This window comes from Calidris pugnax, unplaced genomic scaffold (genome assembly GCF_001431845.1).
Source record: "Calidris pugnax isolate Ruff unplaced genomic scaffold, ASM143184v1 scaffold74, whole genome shotgun sequence".
NCBI lineage: Eukaryota > Metazoa > Chordata > Aves > Charadriiformes > Scolopacidae > Calidris > Calidris pugnax.
This window is the reverse complement of record NW_015090790.1, coordinates 652,911-665,880: the sequence shown is the minus strand read 5'-3', so window position 1 is coordinate 665,880 and position 12,970 is coordinate 652,911. Positions and strand designations below refer to the sequence as shown.

General features: G+C 49.1%; 1 protein-coding gene across 1 annotated transcript; it reads left to right on the top strand.

Annotated features, from left to right (window-relative positions):
- Positions 1-736: 736 nt before the first annotated feature.
- On the top strand, positions 737-12,424 carry SIX4 (SIX homeobox 4). Its single transcript, XM_014966590.1, has 3 exons — positions 737-1,620; positions 3,280-3,968; positions 6,496-12,424. Exons 1-3 carry the CDS (start codon positions 740-742, stop codon positions 7,290-7,292), a joined length of 2,367 nt encoding a protein of 788 aa, XP_014822076.1. The 5' UTR covers positions 737-739; the 3' UTR covers positions 7,293-12,424.
- Positions 12,425-12,970: the final 546 nt, after the last annotated feature.

Genomic DNA, 12,970 nt, shown 5'->3' with positions numbered 1-12,970 from the left:
GCAGCACTTGCCCGGAGGGGGATGGAGTCGGGGGGGAAAACCGTCCCGCCCGAGAGATCCGGTTGTTACGGGCCCGCTCCCGCCTGATGGCGAATTAACAGGAGGCCGCCGCAGCTCCCCAGCGGGCTTCCCCGCTCCAGGCCCGGGGGAGGTGCCGTCCCTCAGCCCGGGGAACCGCGGCTGCAACCGCCCCGCACCCTGAGAGTTTTAACTCTGCGCTCCCCGCCCGGGGACAGGCGCTCGGCGGCGGCGTGGAGAGGGGGGGCAGGTGAGGGGTCCCCCGCGGAGGGGGGGGGGATGAGGGGGGAGGACACACACGCGTCCCTGCGACGGGGCGCCAGGCTCCAGGTGGAGGTGGGGAGGGGAGCGGGGCCGCTTGATTGACGGTTGCCCTGGAGACGCGGAAGCCCCCGCCCCCCCGGCGCGGCGCAGCCAATGGGAGGGCGCGGCCGGGCCAGCAGGCTGGGGTGCCATATAGTATTGGAGCGGGGCGAGGAGTCACGTTGGGGGGAGCTGCGGAGAGGAGCCCGTTTACACTACTTTGCTATAGCAGCTATCTTTAATGGTTATTGCGTGGCCGGGAGGAAACCTGATCGGCTAGAGCCGGAGGAGGAGGAGTGGACTTTCCAGAGAGATAGGAAGGGGGAGAGGAGGAGGAGGAGGAGGAGGAAAAGAAGAAGAAGGGGACGGGGGGAAAAAAAAAAAAAAAAAAAAAAAAAAAAGGAAAACAAACCGAACCATGTCTTCTGCCTCCCCCACGGACGAGATCACGAGTTCGGTGGAGATCAAGCAGGAAAATGTGATGGAAATCCTCTCTGAAGCCAGCAAGGTGCCCCACGACGGGCCGGCGGCGGGAGCCCTCAACCCCGCGCCGCCGCCCCCTCCCGCCGCCGGCCCCTTCCCCATGGAGCACCCCATGGAGCACACAGGCTCGGCCGCCGCCGCCGAGGAGGGAGCCGCCGACCAGGTACTGCTCCACACGGAACTCCTGGCCAGGAATCACCACGCTGCCTCCTCTCCCTCCTCCTCCTCTTCTTCTTCTTCCTCCTCCTCCTCCTCCTCGCAGACCCCCCTGGCTTTCTCCCCGGACCACGTCGCCTGCGTGTGCGAGGCGCTGCAGCAAGGTGGGAACCTGGACCGCCTGGCCAGGTTCCTGTGGTCTTTGCCCCCGAGCGATCTGCTACGTGGCAACGAGAGCCTGATGAAAGCCCGGGCGCTGGTGGCTTTCCACCAGGGCATCTACGCCGAGCTCTACAGCATCCTGGAGAGCCACAACTTCGACTCCTCCAACCACCCGCTCCTGCAGGAGCTCTGGTACAAGGCTCGCTACACCGAGGCGGAGCGAGCCCGGGGCAGACCCCTGGGGGCGGTGGACAAGTACAGGCTGCGGAGGAAATACCCTTTGCCCAGGACCATCTGGGACGGCGAGGAGACGGTCTACTGCTTCAAGGAGAAGTCCCGCAACGCGCTGAAGGAGCTCTACATGCAGAACCGGTACCCCTCGCCGGCCGCCAAGCGCAACCTGGCCAAGATCACCGGGCTGTCCCTCACCCAGGTCAGCAACTGGTTCAAGAACCGCAGGCAGCGGGACCGCAACCCCTCCGAGACCCAGTCCAAAAGGTGAGGGCCAACTTTTCCTCCCCGCCCCCCTCTCCCCGCCGGGCCTGCCTTCCCCCTCCCTCTCTCCCTCCTTCCTTCCCTCCCTCCCTCTTCCCGGCTCTTTTCTTTCCCTTGCAAACATGGCGCTTACCTTCCCTGCGCCTCGTCCTCCCCTCCTTCCCCCCCTCCCGCCTTCCCCACACACACACACACACACACACCCGGCCCGGGCACGCAGGCATGCGAGGCAGCCAGGGGAAACTTTCCTGGGCCCCGCCGCCCCCTTCCCCCCGGCCCGGGGCGGCGCGGCGGACCCCGCGGAACGGGGGCCTGCGGGGTGAGGGGAAGAAAGGAAAGGGGGGGGGTAAGGAAGTTGTTTGTTCTCCCCAGACACCTTGTTTTTATTTAATTGTCGCGCCTGACAGAGTTAATCATTGACGGCGGCCGCGGGAGGTGCGGGGTCCCGCCGCTCGCTCTTGTTTTGAAACCTGACTCGGGAGCGGGCCGGGCTCGGGTTTCAGCAGGGGGAGCGGGGCCGGCGGCCACGGGGCCTCCTCCGCGGCGGCACCGCCGGGATGGGGCTGGGGCTCGGAGCCGGCCCCGCCGCAGGCCTCCGCCTCCATCCCCGCGGCCCTTCGCTCCCCGCCGGGGCGGGAGAGCCTCCGCCCGCGCCCGGCCCGCGGCTCTGACTGCGCTTCCCGCCCCCTTCGCCCCGAGGGGGCCGCGGCGGGGGCGAAGCGGGCAGGTGGAGGTGACCTCCCCGCTCCCGCCCCCTTCCCGGGGCAGGGAGGGGGAGAGAAAGAGAGAGCGGGGAAGGAAAGGAGGGAAAAGAGGGAAGGAAAAAAAAAAAGGGAGGGAAAAAAAAAAAACCCGGGACGGAGGGGCCCCAAGGCATTTCTCAACCAAGGGCGCGATTGTGCCGCCGCGGCCCCCTCCCCGCGGGACACATCAAAGGGCGAGCGGCCGAGGGGGGAGGGACCGGGAAAGGCGGCGGAGGGCGGACCAGCCAGCGAAAAAAGCCCCGTGGAGGGGATCGGCCGGGCCGGGGCGGCGGCGGCGGCCCCGCGGGGCGCAGCACAAAGGCCGTTCCCCCCCATTCCATTCCCTTCCCCCCCTCCATGCAGCCCGCACCGCCTGAGGGGCCTCCGCCGGCACCTGGGGGCAGCGCGGGCCCGGCTCCCGCCGGGGAGGCCCCCCCCCCGCCTCCTCCGCCTTTCCCGGGGCTGGCGGGGGTCCCGGGGGCGGCGGGCACAGGCCGGGGAAGGTCGGGCGGCGCTTCCCGGCTTGGTCTCACCTCCCGCGGCTGCCGCCCAAACCCTCTGCCAAATGGCTGCGGCCCGGCTCCGGCCTGCGGGCGCCCTGGGCCGGCGGAGAGGGGCCTCAGGCAGCCCCCGCCGGCGGGCTGGGGCGGATAGCAGGGAGAGGAGGCACATTTACACGTGCCTCACCCGCTCTGTAAAGTTTTCTCCTCAGGTTTGATGTGTGCTTTTCTAAGAAACCTTCCCCCTTGACTTTAAATTGGTTTGAAGTGCCTTGTAAAGGCAAATCACAGAAAATAATAATAATAATAACTCGGGGGAAACTCTGGCAAACTGTATCGAAGCAAGGAGTTCCCCTGTGGTGCGGGGCTCGCCGGCCCACCCTGGTAATGCAGTGTCATCTCTCCGTCTCTTCCCCTAGCGAGTCAGATGGCAACCCCAGCACAGAAGATGAATCCAGCAAGGGGCAGGAGGATTTATCTCCTCACCCGCTCCCCAGTTCATCCGATGGCGTTACCAGCCTCAGCCTTGCCAGCCACATGGAGCCTGTCTACATGCAGCAGCTCGGAAACACTAAAATAGCCTTGAGCTCATCTGGCGTCTTGTTGAACGGAAACCTCGTGCCTGCCAGTACCTCTCCCGTCTTTCTCAACGGTAGCTCTTTTCTTCAGGGACCCAACGGTGTCATTCTCAATGGACTCAGCGTGGGGGCTTCGCAGACGGTTACCTTAAATTCACCCAAAACCACGTCGAGCGTTGTGAGCAATGGGGTTTCCATCACTGACATACTGTCGTCTTCGTCAGAAGATGTTAAGGACTTCAAGCTTGTGCAGGCTTCTGTCCCCAATGCCACGGCAGCCACCTTCAGCCCCAGCAACATCCCGGTCTCCTTCCCAGGATTGATACCGAGCTCAGAGGTGAAAAGGGAAAGCGTACAAACTGCTGCTTCCCAAGATGGAGGCTCCGTAGTTACTTTTACTGCTCCTGTCCAAATAAACCAGTATGGCATTGTCCAGATCCCCAATTCAGGAACAAATGGCCAGCTGCTGAATGGAAGCATCGGTTTTTCTTCTCTGCAGCTGCCTCCTGTTTCTGTGGCAGCTTCACAAGGTAAAAGCTTTGTCTCTTACAGTAAGAGGTGCGAGAAAAAGTTGGGATCCGGCACGCTTAGCATTTTAGAAGCCGTGGTACTTATCCTCAAAGGTACTGGGATTGTACCTCGGCCACAGCCACACACAGTACATCAAATAATACTTTTTGCCTTCCTTTATATGGGTTCTGCTCCTGGGCATACTGTTACATGGGTCTGAGCCCCGCTGCTAAGAGCAGAGGAGGAGGTCTGGTATTTTACACCTCTTTCATCTCGTGCTTTTCTCAGAAGCCTGTGAGACTAGTCTTCGCAAATATCTGCAAATTTTACACGTTTCAGTAATTCAAAATATTCCCCATTTGCCATTGAATTCTTTTAATGAGAAGATGCATAAAAATGAAAATTGCGGCAGCTGGAAATTGTTATCGTTGTTGTTCTTGTGGTGGTTGTTTTGGTTTTTTGGTTTTATAACCAAAGCATTTCATAAAAATGAATTTTAAATTACTATAGACACAACAAGGCGAAGCAGTTACACTCATACATTTTCTGTCTATAATTAAGAAAGATTAAACTGCAGGGAAACAATAGACATACACAATAGCTCGCAGATACAAAACGCGAGGGTATTTGGATAAACTGCCCTCAGTCCAAGGGAAATATGTCATCACAGGTTCACGTGCCAAGTGTGCAGGCTCCTCCCCAAGTTTTCTTTAGTGTTTGTCTTAACATACCATAGACTGAAACTTGGGGCCAGCCCGGAAGAATTCCAGGGAGCGCAAGCCTGCTTCGGGATCCTTGTTTTGAAGCAGGTCAGTTATAAGGCACAACCGAACAGCTTTGTTACTCATTAGCCACTGTATCTTTGGTTATGAAAATGATTAAACTTGAATGAATCTCTCTAGGTTTTAGGAGCTGTGAGTACTATAATGAAAAATCAAACTTTTTCATTATACTATAGGGAGTAAATTACTCTTGGCATTAAAGTAATACAGGGAGGAACAATGCAGCCGTACAAACACATTTTAAATGGGTGCAAAATTGCAAGATCCTAAAATGTTGCACTTGCAGTCAGTGGCAGTTATTAGTACGTAGTTTCACCAAGATGAAAAAGAGAAGACATTTAGTCTGAACACCCCCTTTAATCACAAAAGCTTTTTTAAGTCACGTGCTCCAAGGCATAGACTGACAGCCAGCAAAGGGGAGAAGGTTCGGTCCCTTAAGTAGTACGGGACTACGGTATTTGAAAGTCCTAAGATTCATAGTACGTTCCTCTCTGAACATTTTCCCCATTGTTTAAAAATAAAAAATAAATAAAAAGCACCCACAACAGTTACTCTCCAGCCACTGGAGAGTTATCCACCATATGCCTAGTCCGGTGCAGAGAAAAGTCAAGATCTGTATTTGCTGCTTTGATTTCTCTTTTTGTCTTAACATGAGAGGGAGGGATAGCTGGCTGCCTATTCCAAGTGAATGGTGCTGCAGGCTCTCTTAAGTAAGCTGCAGTAAATGTTATCTTATTGCCAGGTAACTTCAGGTTGGCTCGCTTTGTTCATTTAGTTTACCCACAAGAGTAACTTCTTCCAAAAAATCATCACTGGTTAATGGAAATGAATAGGGAGCTAAAATACTCCCCAAGTGAAAAATGCATCGTCAGTGCTGTTCCAAAAAAAATTCAGGTGTCTTCAACTGACACTGAAAACTAAGGTGTCTCCCCTTAAAATTACACAGCTTTTGAGAAAGAGAAGTGTTTGAAAGGGGACCCAGTCCCGAAAGGCAGTGTATCTTATTTTGGGAATTATTATAATGACGATTTACATGGCATGTCCAGTAAAACCAAGTTAAGGTCATCTCTGGCCACCGTTTCTTACTCTGGCTGGCCACAACATCACAGGAGCGGTGCCGTGGCTTGCAGCAAGGGCAGGCAGTTGCTGGGTGACTTTATACTGCACGGTGGATGTGGTAGGGTTGTGCTTTTAGTAATATGTGATAAAGCAAGGTGAAAGGCAGTAACGTCTGAGCTCTTGACACGCTACCTAGTTAACCTGGGAGAAGTTACTGGATTTGGATATTTTCTGTGCAGGTTGGCTCAGGTCGGTTCTGCCCAGCGGTAGTGGATTTCATGTGACGTGTCTCCAGTTCCCACACACAAGCTGTAGTCTGTCACTGAACTATCTTTAATAGCTTTTCATGCTGCTATTCTTAGATAGAAATTGAGTGGTGGCAACTACTGAAGGCCAAAACACATTCATTTCAATCACGTGGCTGGGGACTGTTTGCCCCTTAATGAGAGTCTGAAAGTTACCTAATATACCAGAACTACTTTTTTTTTTTTTCTTTCTAAAAGCAGTTTCTATTAATGGTTTTATTTCTTCGTACCAAATTTTCTCTCACCTGTTACAAACAACGCTGTTCTGTGTTCCGTGGAATATCAACATCTGTGTGTACAGCAAGCATAAAAAAAGACCAAAACATCTTAACAAAATGCCTGCACAACTCTCTGCCAACTGTAATAACGTGTTTTCCTTTCTTTTGCTTCCCTCTCTCTAGGTAATGTTTCAGTAAATCCCAGCACATCTGATGGAGGAACTTTCACAACCGAGTCTTCAACAGTGCAGCAGGGAAAGGTTTTCTTCAGCCCCCTGGCTCCGAGCGCAGTCGTTTACACGGTTCCCAACTCCGGCCAGGCAGTAGGCTCTGTCAAGCAAGAAGGACTAGAAAGAAGCCTTGTGTTTTCTCAGTTGATGCCAGTCAGTCAGAACACGCAACTAAACGTAAACATGTCTTCTGAAAATATATCCAGCGGAGGACTCCAGTCCCTGGCCTCCTCGTTAGTGAATGTAACACCCTCACACAATTTTTCCCTCACGCCACCAACTCTTTTAAATGCTGCAGAACTGAACTCTGGTATCTCGGAGAGCCAGTCCATGTCATTGCCCGTGACCAGTACCTCTACTGTGATATCTATCAGCAACACTAACTATGCAACCCTTCAGAACTGCTCCCTCATTACCAGTCAAGATCTGTTGTCCATTTCTACGGCACAGCCCGCGCTTGGCGAAATAGTTTCTACCAGCGGAGACCGTGTCAGCCACCCCTCTGCACAGGTACATCAAGATTTTGTCAGAGAGCACAGGTTAGTCCTGCAAGCCGTGCCTGACGTCAAAGAGAATTTCTTACCTAATTCTGAGAATAAGTCAACCAGCAACTTAATGATGCTGGATTCGAAATCCAAGTATGTTATGAGTAACATGGTTGACACCGTTTGTGAAGAATTGGAAACAGATAAAAAAGAACTTGCCAAACTGCAGACAGTTCAGATGGATGAAGATATGCAAGACTTGTAACTTTTTTTTCTCGCTTTCTGTTTTAGTAGATAAGTCTCCTGTTGAGGCCCTAACAAGCACCAAGTGGGTTTTTTGGTTTCTTTTGTTTTGGGTTTTCTTTTTTTTTGGTGGTTTTCTTTTTTTTTTTTTCAATTTAAAGAAAACAGAAGAACATTTGAATGGTCCGAACCGATGTACAGAGGAATGGCCGGCAATGGAATTAGGTTGCCACACTTGGTTTGCATGCAGTATTCTCTTTTAAGCGGATTAAAGGAGAAAGGAAATGCCAGGACAAGTACCAAGCAAATGGGTACAGGTTTGGCTAAGAGATACTACCCTGATATTTTAACTAGACTCTCCATAGTACAATATATTCTCAACAGTAAGTATACACTCCTAATTTTAGATAGAAAACAAAAGTCTTGCTCTGAAAAGGTAGAAAAAATGCACTCGTTTTTGCTGTTTACTTCTAGTCCATGGGCATTGAGAAATTTTTAAGGAACTCTAGACGATACCTCACCGGCTACTTTTATGTTGTTTGAGGTTAAGAAACGAAACAAAATCAAAAATAATATTGTTATTCGTGTGTGTGCTTTTTTCCAGCAGATATGCATTCAAACCAAAAATCATGCATCATTTACAGGTTTCTAAATGCTATGGCTAGCATTTTGTCAGCGCACCAGAAAAAGCATAGTTTGAAACTCTAATTATGCAACTCAGAAGCTTTCTCTCCAATATGAATGTAAATATTGTTTCAGTTCTTATAAAGGAGACTTTTTTTTTAAATTAGTACAATGGATTTTATTTATGGTTTATGTTCCCTTTCACTTTAGACACAATGCATTGAAAAGGAAAACATTTTCTGGCTGTTTAATTTATTTTTATTGTTTGAGCAGGAAGTAAACGTAGTTATTTCTGACAAGGTTTTACTTTTTTGTAGGTTTTCAAGCAATAGACTATAAAAGTAAAATGTTAATCACACTGAAACTAGAAAATGAACTCCCAGTCTCGAAAACCCAGGAGGTCCCTGTCTCTACCCTCTCTGTCTTTGTGTTCAGGGTTTTTTTTTTTTGTTTGTTTTGTTAGTAAGTTGCGAATTAGTTGAACCTTTTTGTGTATTTTTTACAGAATTCCACGTGCCTTTCTTCCTAGTGGCCTTATCTTTGTTACTAAAGCACAGTGGCAGGAGGAACGAAAACACTGATTTGCAAATATCCGTCCTCAGGGCCAAATCCTGATGCCTTACTTCTGCAAGTAGACCCGCTGACTTCGGTGCCCCTACTTGCATGAGTAAGAAGAGTTTTGAGTCTTTTCGGTCGTAGTGGGTGACATTTACTAGTGGTGCAGAGAGCCAAAGATAGGTCCTTCCACACCACGTCAGCAGGGCAGGAGGAGTCCAGAGAGGGACCATGAGCAGAGCCGTCCCGCCGAGGGAAAGGTCTTGGCTCCAGCCGTGGGCAGATGAGCAGGGAGCATTGGATGGGCAAGGCCAGGGAAGGGAGCCCCACGTTTACACGGACCCTTTGGCCAAATAGCCCCTGTGGGAGGGCTTCAGCTGCTGTTCAAGCAAGCAAGCTCCCATCCACGAGTGCACTTAGGCGTGTATTTATATATCCCTCCAGAATACGCAGCGTGAGGGATGATGGTGGGGACAGCAGCTGCCCGAAGAGCTCGTGGGGGCAGCTGTGGTCCCTGCCTGGCTAGGGATGGGTCTCCTCTCCCTTTGTGCTGTGCTGGGGACAGCAGAAGCAGGCAGGCTCTGGGCAGGTGGAACAGATGTTACCTCTCCTCCAGAGGAGTTCTTGTAGCATGGAAAAGCACATCCTTAAGCTTTAAAATAATAATGAGTGCAGATGTATAAAAATGACATGCTGTTAATCTTTGTGGGTTTGTTTTTTTTTTAATTCTAATGTGAATATATACAGTAACTAAAGCAGGTATTCACCCTCATCGGGATCCTAGTCTGAAGCCTGTGGAAGGCAATAGAAAATGTTTTCTTAAGCTTCTGTGGGCTCCCAATGAGGCTCAGGACAAAACAAGATCACTTGTAAAGGACAAAAAAATGGAAAAGAAAGAGAACAGGGGTAGCACATCCTGGTCTGTTTCTGTCTTGGTTGGTAACTGGTTCTGTGGAAAGCCTTTGAGGGATGAAGACTTCTTTTTTTTTTTTTTCCTGTGTGCCGTGAGCATGTCATAGGCATCCTTGATACTGTTTTGCACTATACTGAATATATAGCATGTGTGGCCAGGTGCTCTGTGGGACCTTGAAGCTGAGCTCTTGTGGGTGAGCACTGGAGTTCACGCTGTGAGCCGGAGGCTGTAGGGCTGCAGGGGAAACTGCAGGAGAAGGGAAGACCAAGTCTGTGCAGCTGTACCCGTGTCACTGATGCTCTGCAAACAGAAGCAGCCCATAAGCAGTTGGCTGTCCCCACGTGCCCCCAAGCGAAAAGGGTGTTTAAGGCAAGTGCTTTAAGTGGAGATTATCACAAGCAGAACATGGAGCTATATGTTCCCCTGGCACAACTTCCCTTGGCGTTCAGGGGATCTCCGCCTGAGCAGGGAATGGGATAGTCCGGAGTTCTCCTCTCTGCTCTGCTTGTTTGAGTATTTGCTGGGCTCCAGCACAAGCGATCTGCTTCCCACCTCTTCTTTGCCCATGAAACCAAGACGGTGATGAGGATAAACAGCAGCTGTATCTGCTTTGCATGGATTTGTTCAACTGTTTGGAAAATTAGGAGGACCCTGTATCGTTGTCATATTAATGGAGAACGTGTGCGTGGCTCTGAAGGTGTTGTTGGGGGTTAAGGTTTGGTCTGTGAAGCTCAGACTATATTTGGAGGCCAGCTAGAGGGTATTTCAGAGCACCCGCTCGGTTGTTGACGCGATCAGGTCTCATAACTGAAAAGACTGTGGTGTTACGCCAGTATTTGTTACTTTTTTCTTTTTTTTTTTAATTTTGCATTTGCTGTGTTACTGAGGCTCTCGATTCCATGGCTTTGCAGCACAGTTGATGTGAAAACTGTATGTTGTTACAGTGGCACCTATCTTGGAGTGTCTGGTACTTCTAATAGGAGAGCTCCCACTCTTCGGTGGGAGCGGAGGATGTACATAAAAGCAGTGGTTTGGGACAAAGTAAGATTAATCTATTCTAGTCTTCCAGATATCGAGTAACTTATTTTATTATTATGTTTTACTCTTTCTTTCTCCCATTGAAAATAAGTGTCACTCCCTCCAGATAATGTAGTTATAACCTCATGTTTTCTGCAGGTACATATGCACAATATTAAGACTCATTGCACGGTACAGTGTTTTTAAAATAGATATTTAAATAGTAGTTTTACTCCTACTGTAAAATAAGGGTCAGTTTTTATTATGTGGCCCTCAAGCAAGCAGGCTAACTGCTCTAAATAGACAGTACACAAAGCCCCAAAAAGCGTCTGGGGCCGGATCTTTGGCTGCTGTAAATAAGGCATTGCTCCATTGATATCCAAACTGAGGATTTTACACGGTGTTTAGGGGATTCGGGTGCTCATCTCCCCCACACATGAATGGCAGTGAGCGTCCAAGCCCCACAGACAGTCCTTATTATCACCTTCTGTTGTTTAAACGGAAGGTATGTCGATCTGGCTACATGTTCCTTCTCCTCCTTCCCTCTCTGTTACGGATGAGAATAAAGGATCGTTTCAACTTCACATATGTTTGTAACTTGTAAGTCCACTGGAAATCTTACAGGAAACATTGCCAAATTCTACTACTTTTCTGGTCCCAGACTCAGCTTTGAAAAATACGCTTAAAGTTTAAGCAAATTCCTACAAACCGTGATGTTAAAACCCACTTTGTTCTTTACTACTTTTAATTAAAGCTGCCTCTGTTTTGCCCAGAGTTCTGCAGAGAACCAGAAATACATTGAATTGAATGCTCTGTCTGGACTATTTGCAGCATTATTCCTGTGGTCTTACCTAAAAGAACATTTCAGCCCCATAAATCACGGACATCTATTGGCCAGGTCCTCGGCTGGGCTAAACTCGTGCGATTCCATTGACTTCCATGTCCTTTCCCCCCAGCCGAGAGTACGGTCCGTTCATTTCACTGGAGTTGGATCAGGGACAGGTTTGGCCCAGTACATGGTGGCAGGATGAACCAGTGCACGAGGCTGACACTCAGACAGTCGTAACCGACTGCTCGCAGTCTATCAAAGCATATACCTCTTCCCATTTACTGCTTTACCCTGCCTGTGGATCCAGGAAGACGCGTTCAGAAAGCTACTTCACCCAGAAGTATGGCTGGAACCATCTTTATTGTTATTACTATCGATCCGAGATTAATGACAATAATGGAGGGATTCTGACTTCAAGTCCTGCAAAATCACCTCAACGACTGTTTTCAGTTAAACTTAAGCAGGACAGAATTTGGCCCCGTGTGCCCAGGAGCTGTGCCTGCGTGTAGATTGCCGGTGCCTGTGCGCTTTTCTTAGCAAGGGCAGGTGAACAACTGAGAGGGTGCATCCCTTCAGATTCATATGAAATATGTCTGCAGGACTCCTGGGGGCACGGATCGCCTAGCGCTTGTGGTCAAGAAGCGTCTCAAATCATAAAAAGAATAGTAATTTTATGAATCCTGAAACAAAAGTAATGACATTTTACAAGCAAGGAGGCCTGAAGTCTTCCTGTATCTCCTAGCAGTTATTATCTTGAAGGATATTTTATACCTTACTTGTATGTTTCATATAATTTAAAACTAGCTTCTTAAATTTCTGAACTCAAGGAAGGGGGGTGAATCTTCTGACTTTCAGGATTCACATTCAGAGGATGTTTGTTCTTTTGCTGCATGTACTGTTTGTCCAGAACTAACCAGTTAACTTCTGCGATATGGGTTTATTGTGCCTTACAACAAATATGAAACTTAAGCGGAATGTATGCATTAGGAGGGAATAATCAGAAGTCTTTACTGCACTGTTAGATGATGCCACCCCGGAGTGTATCATCAAACATATCTGTGCTTAATTACCCAACCAAAGAGATCTAAAGTATGTATGTTTGTTGTACTGTAATAGGGGTTTGTGCCTGGACAGTTAAGTGTTTTATTTGTATTCTGAGATGATGTGAACTTATTTTTCTAAACACTATACTGAATAAACTTTATATTTATACACATCTGGTGTAAATATTTCTGTTTGGACATAATGTGAGGGCTTTGAATTTTGTGTTGGAAAAGCAATCTGAAGCAGAAACTCAGCTTTTAGCGACTCACTGTGAAGGTGATGGCAACCGTGGACACCCGTGCTCACCAGGCAGTTGATCTAAAGCCTCCTGAAGCTGGAATGAGAGCTTCTGTTGACCTGAGTGGGTTTTGTCAGACCCTAACTTTGCTTCTAAAATGCTAAATTAAAAACCATAAATCTCCTATTTCATATTGAACCTAGCTATTAAATCTGTGTCTCAAAACCAAATTTATAACATAATTAGATAGATGCTATTGAAATATATTTTCACATGCTAGTTAGGACTAGTCAGTATTTCCTCACAGCTCCCATGGCATTGGAATGCTTTCTATGTCAGGGTTTATTTTTGGGTAGGTAAATTCCAGTTTGCTATATTTTCGTTGGTTGAAATTTTTCTTTGAAATGTTGCACTTGGTATCAGACCTGGTTTTGGCAGACTTTTGAGAGCAGTCTGAAATTTATGTTCCCTTCATATTAA

Excerpts from the sequence above, each read along its gene's own strand:
- SIX4 (XM_014966590.1), top strand. The coding sequence starts at position 740 with ATGTCTTCTGCCTCCCCCACGGACGAGATCACGAGTTCGGTGGAGATC. Across the intron at positions 1,621-3,279 it reads TCCGAGACCCAGTCCAAAAG|CGAGTCAGATGGCAACCCCA; the intron begins GTGAGGGCCAAC and ends CTCTTCCCCTAG. Across the intron at positions 3,969-6,495 it reads TTCTGTGGCAGCTTCACAAG|GTAATGTTTCAGTAAATCCC; the intron begins GTAAAAGCTTTG and ends CCCTCTCTCTAG.